Here is a 21,334-nt window from a genome sequence, read left to right on the forward strand (position 1 = left end):
GGTTGCTGAGAGTTGTTTAGACCTGCTGACCTCCTGAACAACAATCACATTGAGGAATGGTGCAGTACTCACTAACTAATGCTATACAGTGATCCTCATCAGTCTGGGGTCAAAGCAGAGACCAAGGCAGCGTTTCCTCTCCCCAGAGAATCACAGACATTACAATCAGTGTTTTGAAACCACACTATAATTGCTTTTATCAGTAGGACTCTATGTATCAGACTACCAGTAGTTTCATATCTTGAGATAGGCTATACAAGGGATATAGTAACATGTCCAGATCACACCTGGACATATTTGTCCCTGTTATAAGGAGCATTCATAGTTCACCTCATGATCAAATGCACTGACTGAGTTGTCTTTCACAATAGGTGACTGAATTAGTATGTGAGTGGTATGTAAGTGGTGCTAAGACATAGGCTGCCTACTGTATGTTGCTGGAATGCTGGTGAGTTAAAGCAGAGCTCCTCATGTACATGAAAATATTTAGGCATAAATGGTTCCGGCAAAAAGCGGAACTCTGCATCTTTAAGACAAAGCGTCATCAMAGACTCACATTTCGACTTTGTAAATGACGTCAACAGACTCCCAGCATGCACGCTGCAGCTCCAATTATTTGTAATGGCGGGTATTTCTGCATGTCCTGTGAATTATATTTTTTGTCTAAATTAATTGAATCGTAAATTTAGACGTTAGTCGAAAGTCTACTGTATATTTTATCTAAGGCTTTGTAGGAAACTTGAATTGAACGTGTACATTTAGGGGAGCAAGTGAAATTATCATAGTCATGCTGTCGCGGCTCTCCGTTAGTGTAAGGAATTGAAACTAAGTAACGTTAGCCTATCAATGGTTCGAATATTTGCTGAAATAAATGGTTACAGTAGCAATGTTAGTTTAATCTAACGCGTACCTACATACCTCTTGGTGGTCACTCACTGTCGGAAATGTTAATTGAGGATCAAAGAATGATACAATTATTGAACTGTAGTAGGCTATAACCTCTAACAATTTGAATTTTATTTTTTTATTATAATATAATCTATCTGGCTTTCAAAAATGGCGGTTTTTGCGTTGAGTTCACTATCAGTGTTTTTGTTTTTGATATCAAGTACAATTCACACCACGTGTGCCTCAAAGTTGAATATCCCCAAAGTTTTATTACCACTTGCCCGAAGCACTAGAATAAATTTCACGCTGGAGGCAACTGAAGGCTGTTACAGATGGTAAGTGAATATCTTTAAAAAGATGGMTACCTTTCCTAGAATATTACCGCCATGGAAACGTGTTGCTTGGTCCACGCATGTATCATCTTACATACTAGGTCATTACTATGCACTGTGGCATATAACTAAATATTAAATCAGAATAATGATTTTAGTTGATAGAAAGTCAATATCTTTATGGAAGAAATAGTTTTGGCTTGGGTATTATCTAACAGGCATGACCGTGTCTGGAAAATACCGGGGATCATGCACATGGATATGAGCCCAGGCCCTGCCATATGCCTCCCATAAACTGTCCAGTGTATGATAAAAAGAGTAGCAGCAGCGTAATAAATGAAGATTGTATGTGTGTGTAGAGTCAGTATAAATGTGTGTGTTGGAGTGTGAGTGTGCATAGAGGCAGTGCAAAATGAAATAAACGTTATGCTTTTCATTTTAGAACCTGTGCCTCATCAATCAGAGACATTTCCTGTCAAAATCTTTAATTTGATAGATAACCGCTCCCAACACGTCCTTGGGCAAAATATAATCTCTCGTAGACAGACTACGTAAACAAATTGGTAGATCTGTCGTCATACATTGGGAAATGTGAGATAAGGAGTAGCGTTAGTTCCAGTGCTTTGGACAAATCACGATTTTGCATTAGCATCTTTTGAATTTAGTAATAAAATGTGACATTTGGCACAGATTTGCCTGTAACTTCAAAGAGATCGGGTGGAGCTCTTCGTTTCGGATCCTTGTTCAATCAATCTCTATTCTTAACACTTATGGACCCAAAACTTAATCGAGCGTCTGACCAATTACGCAAGACTTCAGTTCTGTGTTAACTGAGATTAGGCAAAATGTGAGTTATTAGACCGATTTTATGTTCATCGGGTTATGCTGAATAGCACCCTGATGAAAGCAAAACACTTCAGTTTTTAATAAATAAGAGGTTATTTATCTATAAACTTAAATTGTCCCCAGAGAGTGTCTGAATACCTTTCGTTCCTCCAGGTCTTCCACCAGACCYGAGGTGGCCAGCATCGAGGCTGTGGAAGTTGACGTCAGCAGACTGTGTTCCCAGAGAGCCYTCCTCCAGGCCCGCTCCACCCAGCCTTCCAGACTCACCAGCATCATACTGGCTGAGGATGTCGGTTAGTACAGTACCCAGTTGTATGAAGAGAGATGCAAAGGTGTCTTTATTGTGGCTAAGCTTTTGGTCAAACAGCCATGGAGGGCCTTTTCATCCAGCATAATACGAGCCTAACGTGAACAGGTGAAATGGGCCTACCTGCTAATACAGAAGTTCATGAGGGTAGTATTGAAATAGCATATTCTCACATAAGCTATTCTTGAATCTCTCCATAGATGTGTTTCCATCCAATTGGCAACATATTTTCATGTGAATATTCTCTGACTTGTTGCAGATAAGTCTGTGCTTGATGACATAGTGCACATAAAAACGAGTTTGCGGTTAAATTCCCAAATACCAAATATTATTTTTACTAGTTAACCTTTTCACACATATCAACAAACGGATGTGATCATTCTACGCAGAATACGCTCAAACTGGTGTGATTAGAACTAGAGGTCAACCGATTAATCGGCATGGCCGATTACATTAATGCCGATTATGGGCGATTACATTGCAATCCACGAGGAAACTGCGTGGCAGTCTTGACCACCTGTTACGCGAGTGCAGCGTCAAAAGGACCTTGTGGCTGCAAGGAGCCAAGGTAAGTTGCTAGCTAGCATTAAACTTATCTTGTAAAAAAACAATCAATCTTCACATAATCAGTAGTCAAATACACATGGTTGATGATATTACTAGGTTAACTAGCTTGTCCTGCGTTGCATATAATCGATGCGGTGCCTGTTAATTTATCATCGAATCACAGCCTACTTCAACTTTGACAAACGGGTGATGATTTAACTAAAGCACATTTGCGAAAAAAGCAGATAAGCGAATAAAGCACAATCGTTTCACATATGTACCTAACCATTAACATCAATGCCGTTCTTAAAATCAATACACACAAGTATATATTTTTAAAGCTGCATATTTAGTTAAAATAAATTAATGTTAGCAGGCAATATTAACTAGGGAAATTGTCACTTCTCTTGCGTTCAGTGCAAACAGAGTCAGGGTAAATGCAACAGTTTGGGCGTCCTGGCTCGTTGCGAACTGTGTGAAGACTGTAATTAATTTGCCTGAATTTGCCAATTATGACATAACATTGAAGGTTGTGCAATGAAACAGCAATATTTAGACTTAGGGTTGCCATCTGCTCGATAAAATAGGGAATGGTTCCTTATTTCACTGAAAGAATAAACGTTTTGTTTTCGAATTGATAGTGTCCGGATTTGACTATATTAATGACCAAAGGCTCATATTTCTGTGTTTATTATAATTAAGTCTTTGATTTGATATTTGATAGAGCAGTCTGACTGAGCGGTGGTAGGCAGCAGCAGGCTCGTAAGCATTCATTCAAACAGCAGTTTACTGCGTTTTGCCAGCAGCTCTTAGCAATGCTTGAAGCACAGCGCTGTTTATGACTTCAAGTCTATCAACTCCCGAGATTAGCCTGGCAATACTAAAGTGCCTATAAGAACATCCAATAGTCAAAGGTATATGAAATACAAATGGTATAGAGAGAAATAGTTGACGTGTCATAATTCCTATAATAACTACAACCTAAAACTACTTCGTTGGGAATATTGAACCACCAGCTTTCATATGTTCTCATGTTCTGAGCAAGTAACGTTAAACGTTTGCTTTTTTACATGGGGACGTATTGCACTGTTACTTTCTTCTCCAACACTGTTTTTGCATTATTTAAACCAAATTGAACATGTTTCATTATTTATTTGAGACTAAATAGATTGTATTTATGTATTATATTAAGTTAATAAGTGTTCATTCAGTATTGTAGTAATTGTCATTATTACAAATATATATACAGTGGGGCAAAAAAGTATTTAGTCAGCCACCAATTGTGCAAGTTCTCCCACTTAAAAAGATGAGAGAGACCTGTAATTTTCATCATAGGTACACTTCAACTATGACAGACAAAATGAGAGAAAAAAATCCAGAAAATCACATTGTAGAATTTTTTATGAATTTATTTGCAAATTATGGTGGAAAATAAACTTTTGTTATTGACCAAATACTTATCTCAATACTTTGTTATATACCCTTTGTTGGCAATGACAGAGGTCAAACGTTTTCTGTAAGTCTTCACAAGGTTTTCACACACTCTTGCTGGTATTTTGGCCCATTCCTCCATGCAGATCTCCTCTAGAGCAGTGATGTTTTGGGGCTGTTGCTGGGCAACACGGACTTTCAACTCCCTCCAAAGATTTTCTATGGGGTTGAGATCTGGAGACTGGCTAGGCCACTCCAGGACCTTGAAATGCTTCTTACGAAGCCACTCCTTCGTTGCCCGGGCGGTGTGTTTGGGATCATTGTCATGCTGAAAGACCCAGCCACGTTTCATCTTCAATGCCCTTGCTGATGGTAGGCTTTGTTACTTTGGTCCCAGCTCTCTGCAGGTCATTCACTAGGTCCCCCCGTGTGGTTCTGGGATTTTTGCTCACCGTTCTTGTGATCATTTTGACCCCACGGGGTGAGATCTTGCGTGGAGCCCCAGATCGAGGGAGATTATCAGTGGTCTTGTATGTCTTCCATTTCCTAATAATTGCTCCCACAGTTGATTTCTTCAAACCAAGCTGCTTACCTATTGCAGATTCAGTCTTCCCAGCCTGGTGCAGGTCTACAATTTTGTTTCTGGGGTCCTTTGACAGCTCTTTGGTCTTGGCCATAGTGGAGTTTGGAGTTTGAGGTTGTGGACAGGTGTCTTTTATACTGATAACAAGTTCAAACAGGTGCCATTAATACAGGTAACGAGTGGAGGACAGAGGAGCCTCTTAAAGAAGAAGTTACAGGTCTGTGAGAGCCAGAAATCTTACTTGTTTGTAGGTGACCAAATACTTATTTTCAAATCGAATTTGGAAATAAATTCATAAAAAATCCTACAATGTGATTTTCTGGATTTTATTTRCTCATTTTGTCTGTCATAGTTGAAGTGTACCTATGATGAAAATTACAGGCCTCTCTCATCTTTTTAAGTGGGAGAACTTGCACAATTGGTGGCTGACTAAATACTTTTTTGCCCCACTGTATATATATAAAAAATCAGGTATCGGCATTTTATCGTCCTCCCAACAATCTGTATCGGCGTTGAAAAATCATAATCGGTTGACCTCTAATTAGAACGCTTATTTAGAACATCCAGTTTCGATTGACTCAACAATCAACATTTAAGCTGGCCACTTTTTGTTTTCACAAATATTTTGCACAAACACAGTCCTTACAAAGTTATGTCCAGAATGTGAGCAGTTTATTTTTGAATACAATGTTCAGACATACACAGAAGTAGCTACAGCATAACACAATCATCCAAACTGGAAAATGTAGGCTACATTTGTCCTAGAGCTAACTGAGGAAAGATTGATGTAACACAAGCAGTCATATTTTCATAACTCTCAGTTGACCGAAACTACAATATGAATTAGCTAATAGCAATTACTATGTATAATTAATCACATCACGGGTGAGCTCACCGTTGATCGAAATAATTTAGTTAAACACTTTCTAGAAATCGAAAGTAATCCGAAGAAGGGTAGTTTGTGGGCGCCGGCATGTTTTTTTCCCGCATCAACCAAAGATAGTAAGAGGAGACAAGATGAGTTGTKTGTTTTATAGTATGCATGTTGAAGAGGGTGTGTCGTCTACGATAATTCACTTCCCTTCATTCACTTCCGGAAGTTTACCCGAAAGATGAGTGAACCATTCCTTCACCTCATTATAACATCTTTGGTCTGACAGAATGCATTGTATAATGTCAACAAACATGGCGCCACACATAGCTGGCAAAGAGCTTAGCATTAGCTCATTATTATCAGTACAACCTTCAAAAAAGTATTTTACACACATCATAAATGTCCATTACAATCTATGCAATAATCAGAATGCATTATTTGTCACCAGAACTTGAAAATGTGAGTGAAACTGTAAATACATTATGCTACATACATACATACATACATGCAGACTGTATGCACCTACAGTAGAAACGACAACACGATATGCAGAAAATAAGGAATTTACCTTGATTGGAAGGTGCATTCTGACATTGTGTGCATAAAACAACTCGCGCTGGGGTGACCGTTAGATATATGTGGAACTTGGCCTACCGTGTGGCTCAGTGGTCGAAGGCACTGCATCACAGTGCTAGCTGTGCCACTAGAGATTCTGGGTTAGAGTCCAGGCTCTGTTGCAGCTGGCTACGACCGGGGGACCCATGGAGCGGCGCACAATTGGCCCAGCGTCGTCCGGGTTAGGGGAAGGCTTGGCCGGCAGGAATGTCCTTGTCCCATTGCTCACTAGTGACTCCTGTGGCGGGCCGGGCGCAGTGCACGCTGTCACGGTCACCAGGTGTAGGGTGTTTCAAGAAAGGGCATTGTGTCAAGAAGCATTGCGGCTTGGTTAGGTTGTGTTTRGGAGGACGCACGGCTCTCGACCTTCGCCTCTCCCGAGTCAGTATGGGAGTTGCAGCGATGAGACAAGACTGTAACTACCAATTGGATACCACGAAATTGGGGAGAAAAAAAAGAATAAAGATATCTGGAACTCGTGTTTGAAAAGGTTAAATGGGTTTTCATCGCATTTTCAACTCTACTGATGGTTTGCGTTATATAGCGAATGTGCCCTCTCTGGTATTGGCATGTGCGCTCAAGCCAACTGCTCACAGATACAGTGCGGGTATAGCCTACATGATGAAATGATTATGGACAAAAGAGCGAGATTATAAAAATGTGTCAAATGGCAGCCAAGCATCGATCATCATGTCACCAGAATAATAGCCTCGATATTTATTGGAAAGAAGCATCAAGCTCATCACCTTGCACTTTCACCACCATGTGAAGTTCATCATCATTTATTTCATCTGTAATCTAATAAACTGCATCAATTCCCTAGTCATAGTGGGAAGAGCACACGTGTCATCATGTGACTCAGTTTACTTCGATATAATGGTTATTATATCAATATTTTAGCACGAAAGCATTTCAACTCTCATTTCTCGCATAATTCATTTTACACAGACGAAAAGATCCCACCATGTCTAGCGTATTTTGTTTTGTCAACATTTGGAAAGTTTACCGACAAATTTGCTGTTTCCATTAGGTCTGTCATGACATTTTGTATCCGACATGTGCTTTACTTGCATGGAAAGGTTGTATGGACACTTGGTTCAAGGTAAGGACTTGTTATACTTTGGTCCATGGAAGTTGAGGTGATTTAGCCTATAGGCCATCACCAGATAATCTACTCAGTGTATTGCTTAAATCGACCTTATGAACTAGGTCAACTGAGGTCAAGTGATTGTGGAGGCCAGGTCATCTGATGCAGGACTCCATTGCTCTCCTTGGTCAAATAGCCCTTACACAGCGTGGAGGTGTGTTTTGGGTCATTGTCCTGTTGAAAAACAAATGATAGTCCCACTCAGCGCAAACCAGGTGGGATGGCATATCGCTGCAGAACGTTGTGGTAGCCATCCATACTGGTTAAGTTTGCCTTGAATTCTAAATAAATCACAGACACTGTCACCAGCAAAGCACATCACACCACCTCCTCCATGCTTCAAGGTGGGAACCATACATACGGAGATCATCCGTTCACCTACTCTGCGTCTCACAAAGACACAGCGGTTAGAACCAAAAACCTGAAATTTGGACTCATCAGACCAAAGGACAGATTTCCACCGGTCTAATGTCCATTACTTGTGTTTCTTGGCCCAAGCAAGTCTCTTCTTCTTATTGGTGTCCTTTAGTGATGGTTTCTTTGCAGCAATTCAACCACGAAGGCCTGCTTTATGCAGTCTCTGAACAGTTGATATTGAGATGTCTGTTACTTGAGCTTTGTGAAGCATTTATTTGGGCTGCAGTCTGAGGTGCAGTTAACTCTAATGAACAGTTTCATCTTAGCGCTTGATGGTTTTTGCGACAGCACTTAAAGAAACTTTCAGTTCTTAAAATGTTTTGCATTAACTGACCGATTGTGACCGATTGTGATTATCTGATCGATTGTCGTTTCTCTTTGCTTATTTGAGCTGTTATGGACCTGGTCTTTTACCAAATAGGGCTGTCTTCTGTATACCATCCCTACCTGGTCACAGCACAACTGATTGGCTCAAATGAGAAGGAAGAAGGAAAGAAATTCCACAAATTAACTTTTAACAAGGCACACCATTCCAGGTGACTACCTCATGACTGGTTGAGAGACTGCCAATAGTGTGCAAGTCTGTCATCAAGGCAAAGGGTGGCTATTTTGAAGAGTAAAATATATTTTGATTTGTTTAACACTTTTGTTGGTTACTACATGATTCCACGTGTTATTTCATAGTTTTGATGTCTTCACTATTATTCTACAATGTAGAAAATAGTAAAAAATAAAGATAAAAACTTTCAATGAGTACGTGTGTCCAAACTTTTGACTGGTATTGTACATGTTGAAATATTTCCCTTTCATTAGCTTAATCCGGTTTGTAAGTGCTTGGCTAGATCTAAAAAGTGCATCCCCGTGGGGCTCAGTAAAATGAATGAAAACTGCTGCTTTACCACATTGTGCAATGGTACTGCAAGCCAGATGTTTACTCCAGCGCTATTGGCTTGTCATGGGGCAGTCATTCGTGATACAGACTGTAATTAGAGGTGCCTAACACACAGGCCCTTTCAGATGCCTTTCTTATAAACGTCTTTAACAACAATCACGTTGAAACTGTACAGAACAGTGCAGTAATAKTTGAATGTAGCCCGTCGCTAATCACAGCAGGACCTCTGAGCTGTTTCCTTTCTTGCGTTGAATACACCTCGTACCGTATCAGTCATTGCTAAGGTTTGGTGCGTTTGATGATAACTGGCTGCATTACCTGTGTGTGTGGCTGTCCTCTCCTCTTGTACTCAGTAACGGGACAGGTACTGCGCTGTGACGCCATCGTGGACATCATCAGTGAGATCCAGATAGTGTCCACCACCAGAGAGCTGCACCTGGAGGACTCGCCACTGGAACTGAAGATCCACGCCCTGGACTCTGAGGGTGAGGAGTGTTCAAGGATACACTGTTGTGCTTTATTGGACGGCTTGTAGCACCGGTTCTCTTTTGCTCCGAGAGATTTACGTCACAGTATGCTGTCATCACGCCACTTTACATTAAGTTGCTCTATGCCTACCTCTGTATTAACCGTGTACTTACTCTAGTGACATTGTATCCCCATTGTAGCAACAAAGTCCTGATATTCCACTTGTGTAAACGTTTTTACATTGCAATTGCTCTGCAACATGTTACTGCAATGTTCTTAGTAGAGTAATTACAGCTTTACTACAGATATAAGAATAACTTCAAAGTGCTATCCGCTTCAGCTTAATGCATAGAGAGATCCACGGTATTGTTGTGTGGACCAGCCAGTTTAATGACTTTTCCAGTAGTGATGATTGTGATTTCCCCCGTGGCAGGCCTTCCCTGTCCTCAGGCAGTGGTTAAATGTCTCTTTGTTCTGTCTCACTGGTTCCATTTGGGCCAGGCACAGACAAACTCTGTTCAATGAGCTGGAGCCGCAACCTGATTCCGTTTGACGACGGGCCCCTAAGGCGCGCTGCGTTTTGTTGTTTGTTTTAGCCTTTATGTGTACTACTCTCCGATCTATCAAATGGAAATAGCTGAAATGCCGTGTTGAAGGAGGATTATTGGTGTTTGGGCTTATAGGACCGTGACCTTTAGGGACTAGTCAAAGTGGTGTGCTGTATTTGCCGTCTTGTCCACAGGGATTTAAGTCCTTTCAACGCAAATTCACGGGGCAATTTTTTGCCTGTAGCAGTGTGATGTATATTTTCAAGTTGAAACTTAAATTGCACAACGCACGTTAAATCTAATCCCAAGCAATGGGTGCATGTACTTGGCCACGTCTCTCACCCCCAAATTGTCGATTGTGCAGGAAACACCTTCAGCACCCTAGCAAGCCTGGTGTTTGACTGGACCATAGTGAAAGACGCAGACATGGATGGATACCTTGACTCCTACAACTCATTAAGGTGCGTTTCCTCGCACTCAATCATGGAGAAAACAACCTGCCCGTGAGGGTGAATGTAAAGTAGATGGTCAACAACATCATTATAGCAACTGGTTTAAGGACGGAAATTCAATGCAAATTCAATCTTACCTGTGACTTATCAGGTTATTTAAATACATTTGGTTATGATTTGCCTTGTGCCAGATTTGACCTCAAACCCTGAGGCCTATCCTATACTGAAGTAATCTTATCACAAGTCTAATATATTATCCTCTGTATGTGGAGGTTAATTGTAAGATGTCCATTTGTCACTGTCGATAATAGGCATGTAATGTGTTTTCCAATCCCTTTCCGTCCCTCAAGGGTTCTTAAGTTCTCTGAGTCTACGTACACCCCCCCTGGTTACATCTCTGAGATGGAGAAAGTGGGGAAACAGGGAGATATCATCTTGGTGTCAGGACTGAAAACGGGCCACGCTAAGCTCAAGGCCAAAATCCAAGAATCTCTCTATAAGGTTTTAAAAATGTCCTGAATTTCTTACCTTGTTTTTTGAAGTAGACTGTATCATACTGTATAGTTAATAATTAAATACCGTTTCAGGGACCTCAAATCAGAAGTGTTTTTTTTTTTTTTTTTGTAGAAGCGAGGGAAGGGAACATCAGAGGGGTATAAAAACTTGAGCTTAGTTGAAGTAGTTTCCTGCCATCGTCTCGGCTCGTGGCAGGCAGCAGCCCTCCGGGGGCATTGACGGCTATAAATAACAATCAGACTTGCGTAACAGTGATGTCTCCTCTCCAGTCTTATCTGTGATGTCACAGCTAGTAGAGCCTGTCTAACCTGTCTGAAATGAGACTCCACAGTCATAGGGTAGGCGTAATATTCGATTACACAGAGAGATTACAGTACCATTGAAGGGTGTATTTACAACAGTCAATTATATACCAAAAATGTAAAGTAGTTTTGTACGTGATGATATGAAATACGATTACAAAGTTGACACAATTAGATTAATGACATGCCTTGGAGTGTTGGGAMCTATTGCTAGCGTGTGAATCATACTGTAACCGATTTGGTCTGGTTTTCTCGGCATGTCAAACGGCATGTGTAGTTTGCTGTGCCGTAACTATGGTATCTACCCTTCACACAGGATGTGGGTGCAGCAGAGGTGAAACTGCTGATTCTGGAGAACATCCTACTGAGCCCTGCACATGATGTCTACCTGCTGGTGGGCACATCCATCCAATACAAGGTCCAGAAGATCAGGCAGGGAAAGATCACAGGTAGGTCTGCGTTTGAATCAAGTAAATGAACGATAAATCACGTATTGAATCACATGTGCCAATAATGGTTAGATGGTATTCATATCACAGCTCAGGGTGGCATGTTACAAGTTTATGAAGTAAATAATGGCGATATGTTGTGTTCCAGAGTTATCCATGCCCTGTGACCAGTATGAGCTGCACCTCAAGAACAGTGTGGCTGGGCCTGATGGAAACCAAGAGCTGGCCGTGGCTAGTCTGGACCAGAGCACCTCCACTGTCAATGGCCTGCACCTGGGACAAATCAACGTGGTGCTGGATCATAAGAGTATCCTTAAAGACATATCACACTTTACATGATCTTGATTCGTTTTGGACTCCTCTACTGTGCTATGACATTATTTGGGAACTATGCAGCAACATTTAGGCCTSTGGCAGTCATYACATTTTGTCAGCTGGTGATTGTCATACGAATAACTGCCTATCTTATGATAATCGACTATTAACATAAACACGTTTAGCGTCTCTGGCWTCCACGCATAGCCTACAAGCCACTGATGTGAACCTTTGGAACATGTACATTTAAAAAAAAGTCTAATAAATCCATTGAATATAGACTACACCATCACAATAAATCCATTATTTATTTTAGGCAGGTCTAAAGAAACATGATATGAAGAAAATGTAGTCTATTTCAGAAGAACGGAATAGCATATTCTGAGTCATCCTTACGTTAGGTCCTGATCTGGCTATGCCATATGGCTGTGGGCTACACTAGTTAATTTAGCAGACAGTATTTGCTTAATTCCAGTGGCATTTATTTTATTTTCTCAGTAGGAACAATACAATTGAACATAGCTGAATAAAATAGAAAGGATATGTTTCCCTAATGATTTCTGATGGAGTGTGCACGTGCAGCTATTCTGTGTTAAGCTGTTAACAAACAAACAGGTACTCCTATATGCTTAATTWWMAGTTATTTAMGCAACTTTAGTTGAGATACAAATGTTAGGCTATATGTTTTCATTTCTAATACATTCTAAGGGTGCATGATGTGACTGATGCGGATTTGAAAAAAGTTGCATGAAAGATGAGCACTTCATTTTTTTGTATGCCAGGTAAGCTACACCGGTTGTAAAGCGGATGAATGTGCTTAATTTTAAGAATTGAGCAATAAATCTAGCCGCATGAGAAAGCTCGGATCCTGTTTTAAATGGTGGCCAGTCAAAACTCTGTTTTCATACATGATTGCGCAGTGACGGGCTTATAAGAACACGTTTCACTAGGCTGTGTAGGCTATGGGCTATCAAACCGTGTTCCAGGGGTCTTGGGCCTGTAGGCATTGTGAGACCAACCTTTTCAAAACATGTAGGCCTATGGGCTCGGCTACGTGATGCATGGGACTGATTTGGAAAAAGTGACAAAGTATRTTAGACTGCACACGCTGGCCATCATTCACAAGTGATATTGTCATCCYTCAGACAATTCTCAATGTAATCTTGTCTTTATATTTACCAAATAATATATGCGTGATATTAGTTTTGATTTAGAGTGTGCCATTATCATGCATGCACCTGTCGTATGCACTAGCATTTGCATTGATGTCAGAGTGATTAGCGGGACAATAAAGGGCTGAGTACTGACCATTAGCAAGTTTGGCTACTAATGACCATCGGTGGCATCAGAGCACAGTTTTGGAGAAGCCTAGTTAAGAAGCCTGTGACTCAACGGTCATGACTCGTGACTGCCGGCGTGTCGGTAATACGGTCACCGTAACAGCCCTAATCATGTCACAACACTTGTCACATCAACAGGGTTGCGTAATGGTTGATGTAATGACATGCAGTGGTGTGTAACATGAATGGTGTACTGTGTAGGAACGGAGTAATGATGAAGTTGAGTGTTCCATTCTATCTTATAAACTGTATGGTTTGAGCCCTGAATGCTGATTGGCTGACAGCRGTGGTATATCAGACCGAATACCACAGGTATGGCAAAACATGTATTTTTACTGTTCTAATTACTTTGGTAACCAGTTTATGATAGCAATAAGGGACCTCAGGGGTTTGTGGTATATGGCCAATATACAACAGCTAAGGGCTGTATCCAGGCACTCTGCGTCGCGTCTTGCATATGAACAGCCCATACCCGTGTTGTATTGGCCATATACCACACCCCCTTGGGTGTAAATATATCCTCCTCAGTGGATTGCAGTGCTTTATCTGTGTATATGGAGGAGGTGAGCGCGCCTAGTGGAGCAGAGACGGGCAGTAATATAACAGGACTTGACAGACTGACTAGCTAAAGCTCTACTTAAGACCCTACCCCAGCGAGTTGTATTGTGCACTTGACAAACACGAGACATGAACCGTGTTGTCAGTATAACTAGAACGGTCCCAGAATGCCACTCTTTGTGTACCTAACGTTATTGTCCTTAATAAGAATTGCTCAGGCCTTCGCATGCAAGGGGTGTCTCGTCTGCCCAACGGGACTCTGTATGTGGTGGAACCAGGCTACTTGGGTATGTTTGCATGCTTTCATCCTTGTGTATAAACGATTTTTTAATTTTAAAGTAAACCGTTCCAGTTCAAATTTGAACTCGTATTGTCTTTCTCTCCCAGGATTTAAGATTAATCCTGGAGAGAGCTGGGTCCTGGAAACAGGACGAGTGTATAATATCCTCATCGAAGTGTTTGACAAGTCAAGCAATAGGATTTACTTATCTGATGTAAGTAAGCTCTGCCTATGTTGTCTTAATTCTATACCGTCATTGGTTGATCTGTTTGTTAAATCTGTAACACTGTCACTCTTCTCACTCTTATAAAATGGAAAACTGAATTTATTGTCAGTATAATTTTGCATCTTCCTCTTGATGTTTAATCAACTGCAGACTGAAATACAGCCGGGAGACATAAAAATACTGGAAAGGAAGATTTAGGATATTTGGGGCGACATCGTTTGTCCTCTTTGATGGTTGTTTTGTTCCACACTTTAAAACAGTTCTTCTCTGTCTTATTTCCTTCTGTGTTTTTAAGTGCTACTCTCTTGATTGTTTCTGTCTGCAGAACATTCGGATCGAAGCTGCCTTCCCAGAGGAGTACTTTGAGATTCTGGAGTCCTCCCTGAATGGCTCCTACCACCGTGTCAAGGCTTTGAAAAACGGGCTAACACTAATTGAAGCTGTGCTCAAATCGGTGGTGGATCAAGTGAGTTTTGTCATAACCTTGAATTAGTTTCTTTCGCAGATATTTTGAGTGTGTTGTCTTTAATCATTTATGCTATCTCATATCCAACAGTGAGAGATCATTGTGATTGGTTAAAAATAGCTTGGCTATGTCTTAACACGGTTGTTGTTTTTCTGTTCTAGAATGGAAGAATCCATGAGCTGGCCAACACAGTCCATAATGAACAGGATGTCGAAATCTACAATCCCATAGTCCTCAGTCCCAGTATTCTCACGTTTCCATGGCAGCCTAAGGTTGGAGCCTACCAGTACACAATACAGGTATTTGTCAATTTGTAATACAAGCCAGTCTAGAATCATTCGGTATATGTTCACTGATACCCTTTCTTTTGGAACCCATGTTGCTGAAGAATCTCGCAAATCAGCCACTAGACTTGCATCAAGTTGTGTGTTTATGAATKTATTTASTAGGGCCGACCCCATTTAGTCGACTGGTCTGTTGTTTGGTCGATAGGCTGTTGGTCCACTGAGATTTCTTTAGTCAAGCAGTAGCAAAAAATTATAATAATTGAATGGTGTACCTGTCTGATTCGCGGCAGTCTGAGTGGACTACTCCATTGTGGAGGCTGTGGGGGTGGCACAGTCCATCACTAAGACATGTGCTTCTAAAATTGTATATGGTTATATTACGTAAGAACAATGGTACAACACCAATACAAAATATATAGTTTTTTTTAACAAATGCACTTCTGTTTTGGATAGCGGTTGCTGTCTGCGGCTCTGAAACACCAGTGCTCTATTGAATTGGCGTCTTTTTTTAGACCATGTTGCTCTGTGCATAATAGCACATTTAACCAGCATATTGGTGTTGAGAACAATGTGGCRGAGGCAGCAGCGGCATTAGGAGATGAGAAAACAGCACTTTCCTTAATTTTCTAAGAAAAGTGAGGAGAGAGGAAACATCAATCAATCAATATCCTAACTGGRTTTGTAGATCATCCATATATGTATGCAGAAGTAAGACAGATCCTGCTTCTGTTTGAGTGTTTAAGACCTACTGATTCCGTGAGCACCAAACCTAACGCAACCACAACACGTTGGAAAAACTATTTCGCAAATTCGTTTGTTTTTAATATTTGCTATGCTGTAATATTTGCTTTATACATTTTTTTGTTAGAACAGCCTCTCTGGTATTTATTTATTTAGTGTTTACATTGTTCCAAATTGTCAGAGAAATTGTATTTCTAATAATAACCCTCCTTTTTCTTGATCTCGTTGTTGTTAATAATAATAAGTAATGTTGTTATCATTAGTAAGCTTTGCATATCAGCCTTGTATAACCACCCTAGAGTTGTAGGCCAAAGAGCGCATCCTGTTTTAGTCTTAATACCATCATTTAGTTAAGCCTATATTTCAATACTTATAAACAGTACCAGTCAAAAGTTTGGACACCTACTCATTATTATAATAATTTTTTACTATTTTCTACATTGTAGAATAATAGTGAAGACTTCAAAATTATGAAATAACACATATGGAATCATGTAGTAACCAAAAAAGTGTTAAACAAATCKAAATATTTGAGATTCTTAAAAGTAGCCACCCTTTGCCTTGATGACAGCTTTGCATACTCTTGGCATTCTCTTAACCAGCTTCATGAGGTAGTCACCTGGAATGCATTTCAGTTAACAGGTGTGCCTTAAGTTTAATTTATGGAATTCCTTTCCTTCTTGCATTTGAGCCAATCAGTTGTGTTGTGAGAAGGTAGGGATGGCATACAGAAGATAGCCCCATTTGGTAAAAGACCAAGTCCATATTATGGCAAGAACAGCTCAAATAAGCAAAGAGAAATGACAGTTCATTACTTTAAGACATGAAGGTCAGTCCATCTGGAACATTTCAAGAACTTTGAAAGTTTCTTCAAGTGCAGTCGCAAAAACCAACAAGTGCTATGATGAAACTAGCTCTCGTGAAGACCGCCACAGGAAAGGAAGACACAGCGTTACCTCTGCAGCAGAGGATAACTTCATTAGTTACCCGAAGAATATAAAATAGATTTAGATTTAACACTTTTTTGGTTACTACATGATTCCATGTGTGTTAATTCATAGTTTTGATGTCTTCACTATTTTTCTACAATGTAGAAAATAGTAAAAAATATAAACCCTTGAATGAGTAGCTGTGTCAACTTGGAAATTGCATTCACGAATGAATGTGACAGTTTTTAGTCTTTGCTGTAATTAAGGCTTAAAAAAAAAAAAAAAAAAAAAACATTACAACTTACTCTCTGGTACGCTTATAATTTAGTGTTGTTTACATTGTTCCAAACGGTCCGAAAAATCATATTGTAATCTGACAGCACACATATGCAGCGCATGCTCCTTACGTTCTTTTTCTTGATCTCCAGTTTTATCCACAACTAGTCAACTGTTTTCCAAACGTCCGACTTCTCCTTTACCTCGAGCAACCAGTAAAATTCTCCTATTGGTCACGTGCACGTGATGCATACATGCGTCATGTAAAGAGAGCAAGGGTTGAGGGAATAGGGAATGTTTTTTCCKAAACAAATGAGGGATTTCAGTAACAGAACTTTTCAGTCAGATATAGCTGTAATTGCAGTGCGTTCGGAAAGTATTCAGAACCTTGGGACTTTTTCCAGATTTTTTTTACGTTACAGTAGCCTTATTCTAAAATGTATTGTTTTTTCCCCCTCATCTACACACAATACCCCATAATGACAAAGCAAAAACAGGGRTTTAGAAAGAAAAAAATGGAAAAGTCACATTTARGTAAGTATTCAGACCCTTTACTCAGTATTTTGTTGAAGGACCTTTGGCAGCAATTACAGCCTCGATTTTTCTTGGGTATGACGCTACAAACTTGGCACACCTGTATTTAGGGAGTTTCTCCCATCCTCTCAAGCTCTGTCAGGTTAGATGGGGAGTGTTGCTGCACAGCTATTTTCAAGTTTCTCCAGAGATGTTCAAGTCTGGGCTCCTGCTGGGCCACTAGGTCATTCGTAAACTTGTCCCGAAGCAAGTCCTGCGTTGTCTTGGCTGTGTGCTTAGGGTCGTTGTCCTGTTGGAAGGTGAACCTTTGCCCCAGTCTGAAGCCCTGAGCGTTCTGGAGCAGGTTTTRATCAAGGATCTCTCTGTACTTTGCTCCGTTCATCTTTCCCTCAATCCTGACTAGTCTCCCAGTCTTTGCCGCTGAAAAACAACCCCATAGCATAATMCTGCCACTACCCCGCTTCACCGTAGGGATGGTGCCAGGTTTCCTTCAGACATGATGCTTGGTATTCAGGCCAAAGAGTTCAATCTTGATTTCATCAGCCCAGAGAATCTTTAGGTGCCTTTTGGCAAACTTTTACTGAGGAGTGGCTACCGTCTGCCCACTCTACCGTAAAGGCCTGATTGGTGGAGTGCTGCAGAGATGGTTGTCCTTCTGGAAGGTTCTCCCATCTCGACAGAGGAACTCTGGAACTCTGTCAGAGTGACCATCAGGTTCTTGGTCACCTTCCCGACCAAGGCCCTTCTCCCCCGATTGCTCAGTTTGGCCTGGCGGCCAGATCTAGGAAGAGTCTTGGTGATTCCAAACTACTTCCATTTAAGAATGATGGAGGCCACTGTGTTCTTGGATCTTCAATGCTGCATAAATGTTTTAGTACCCTTCCCCAGATCTGTGCCTCAGCAAAATCCTATCTTGGACCTATACCTTCGACCTCATGGCTTGGTTTTCCCCCTGACATGCACTGTCAACTTTGGGATATGTCTTTTCTGAATCCTCTTTCATTACTTCTTATTACCTTCTAATTTGGATAAGTCCAGACACTGGCTTAAAATGACAAAAGTTGAAGTGTCTCCTGATGTTGGTGTATTTACCCCATGTTACATTGTGTACCAGGCAGCAGGAGGCAGTGGGAATTTCAGCTGGTCCTCCTCTAACCTAGCCGTTGCCACAGTGACAGTCAAAGGAGTGATGACGACCGTCAGTGACATCGGCGTCAGTGTGGTGTACGCCCATGATGTACGCAACCCAATGCACTATGGCGCGATGAAGGTGAGACCCTATGTGTATATATATAGATAGATAGCCCCCCACCCTTCATTTTACAGAATAACCTCATTACATTTCTTACGTCTTTTTGAACTGATATTAAAACTGTACTTGTTAGTATATCTATAATGTTTGGAAGAATGTTACGTCAATTCAAATAATTAAACAAGCCCATTGAAAAATTTAACAAGAACTGTTACTGTTGTCTGGACTTCAGCTGACATGTCTCACTTTCCTTCTATCCCCCACCCCCAGGTGTATGTGGTAGAGCCCGTGGGGATGGACTTCTCTCCCTGCCCGGTGGAGGCACGTGTGGGGCTGGTGCTGGAGCTGCCCCTCCGGATCTTTGGCTTGCTAGGGGAGGGGGGAAAGTGGGGAGTGGAGCAGCGGGTGATGCTGAGCGACTGCAGTCACTTTGACCTGCAGGTGGAGGAGGAGACCCAGGGAGTGTTCCAGCTGCTGGAGGGTGAGGCATTCCCTCATACTCTGCTCATAAAAACCTGCAGTTAAAACCCTGACAATACTTTACCTAGCTTGGGGGCAGAGCCTTCAAAAAGACTCTGTAGTCTTCAACTTTTATGTCCTTCTCAGATTGGCAATACGGTTTTAATTTCCCTTGATCCACAGAGGAGCACAAGATCTACCACTTACATTTCATTACTAGCCTTGGATTTGAAGCATCTAAAAATTGTTGTCTGTTGTGTTTCTGTGTTGAGTAAGATGTGTGTGAAAACAGGTAGACTTTGTTGTCCTCTAGGGCCGGGATTGCAGCCATATGTCTCTGTCTGTCTCTCTCCCTCCCTACAGGTGTTAGACTTCAGTGCAGCTTTTGACTTTATTGATTATAGTCTACTGCTGGAAAAACGTATGTCTTATGGCTTTACACCCCTTGCTATAATGTGGATAAAGAGTTACTTGTCTAACAGAACACAGAGGGTGTTCTTTAATGGAAGCCTTCCAAATATAATCCAGTTAGAATCAGGAATTCCCCAGGGTAGATGTTTAGGCCKCTTGCTTTTAATTCTTTTAAATTAATGACATGCCACTGACTTTGAGTAAAGKCAGAGTTTCTATGCATGCGGATGACTCAACACTATACACGTCAGCTACTACAGCGACTGAAATGACTGCAACACTCAACAAAGAGCTGCAGTTAGTTTCAGAGTGGGTGGCAAGGAAAAAGTTATCCCTAAATATTTCTGAAACTAAAAGTATTGTATTAGGAACAAAACACTCACTAAACCCTAAACCTSAACTAAATCWTGTAATAAATAATGTTGGAATTGAGKAAGTTGAGATGACTAAACTGCTTGGAGTAACCCTAGATTGTAAACTGTCATGGTCAAAACATATTGATGCAGTAGTAGCTAAAATGGGAAGAAGTCTGTCTATAATAAAACGATGCTCTGCCTTCTTAACAACACRATCAACAAGGCAGGTCCTACAGGCCCTAGTTTTGTCGCACCTTGACTACTGTTCAGTCGTGTGGTCAGGTGCCACAATAAAGGACTTAAGAAAATTGCAATTGGCTCAGAACAGGGCAGCACGGCTGGCCCTTGAAAGTACACAGAGAGCTAATATTAATAATATGCATGTCAATCTCCTGGCTGAATGTGGAATGTGGAGGAGAGATTGACTTCATCACTACTTTTATTTATGAGAGGTATTGCCATGTTGAATGCACCGAGCGGTCTGTCTAAACTACTGGCACACAGCTCGGACACCCATGCCCCACAATACATGCCACAAGAGGTCTCTTCACAGTCCCCAAGTCCAGAACAGACTATGGGAGGCACACAGTACTACATAGAGCCATGACTACATGGAACTCTATTCCACATCAAGTAACTGACGCAAGCAGTAAAATTACATTTAAAAAACAGATCAAAAAACACCTTATGGGACAGCAGGGACTGTGAAGCAACACAAACATTGGCACAGACACATGCATGCATACACACACACACACGCAATAACATACACACTATACATACACATGGATTTAGTCATGTAGATATGTGGTAGTGGTGGAGTATGGGCCTGAGGGCACACAGTGTGTTGTGAAATCTGTGAATGTATTGTAATGTTTTAAAATTGTATAAACGGCCTTAATTTTGCTGGACCCCAGGAAGAGTAGCTGCTGCTTCGGCAGCAGCTAATGGGGATCCATAATAAATACAAATACAAATACAGGTAGGCTGGCTCCAGGGCAGGATCACTGCAGTGGGGTACGGGCCCAGGCTCTTGCCCCAGGATACACAACCCTGACGGTCAGCTACACCCACGGCAACGTCCACCTCAGCACCAAGATCACCATTGCTGCCTACCCACCACTCAGAGTGAGTCCATGCCCCCCCCCCCCCCTACCTGTACCTTAAGGCATGGCCTATTCACACACGTTCATTTCATATTGGTCTACTTCAACCTCTTCCCCGGTCAAAGCACAAAAGAGACTTGAGATTGAAGTCGTTTTTGTATCTTTGTGTTGTTTTGTAAAGCTTG

The 21,334-nt window shown here is 41.2% G+C and overlaps 1 protein-coding gene across 1 annotated transcript in view; it reads left to right on the plus strand.

Annotated features, from left to right (window-relative positions):
• Positions 1-582: 582 nt before the first annotated feature.
• The window catches only part of nup210 (nucleoporin 210), a 59,548-nt gene continuing 38,796 nt past the window's right edge, over positions 583-21,334 (plus strand). The window contains exons 1-14 of the mRNA XM_023990655.2: positions 583-1,223; positions 2,220-2,359; positions 9,232-9,363; positions 10,259-10,355; positions 10,697-10,847; positions 11,481-11,613; positions 11,762-11,920; positions 14,045-14,113; positions 14,214-14,320; positions 14,658-14,798; positions 14,960-15,097; positions 18,680-18,835; positions 19,088-19,298; positions 21,026-21,171. Of these exons, the coding sequence (XP_023846423.1) occupies positions 1,057-1,223; positions 2,220-2,359; positions 9,232-9,363; positions 10,259-10,355; positions 10,697-10,847; positions 11,481-11,613; positions 11,762-11,920; positions 14,045-14,113; positions 14,214-14,320; positions 14,658-14,798; positions 14,960-15,097; positions 18,680-18,835; positions 19,088-19,298; positions 21,026-21,171 (1,947 nt within the window). The 5' untranslated portion in view covers positions 583-1,056. The remainder of the gene's footprint in view (positions 1,224-2,219; positions 2,360-9,231; positions 9,364-10,258; positions 10,356-10,696; positions 10,848-11,480; positions 11,614-11,761; positions 11,921-14,044; positions 14,114-14,213; positions 14,321-14,657; positions 14,799-14,959; positions 15,098-18,679; positions 18,836-19,087; positions 19,299-21,025; positions 21,172-21,334) is intronic.

Source organism: Salvelinus sp. IW2-2015, linkage group LG7, assembly GCF_002910315.2.
Source record: "Salvelinus sp. IW2-2015 linkage group LG7, ASM291031v2, whole genome shotgun sequence".
NCBI lineage: Eukaryota > Metazoa > Chordata > Actinopteri > Salmoniformes > Salmonidae > Salvelinus > Salvelinus sp. IW2-2015.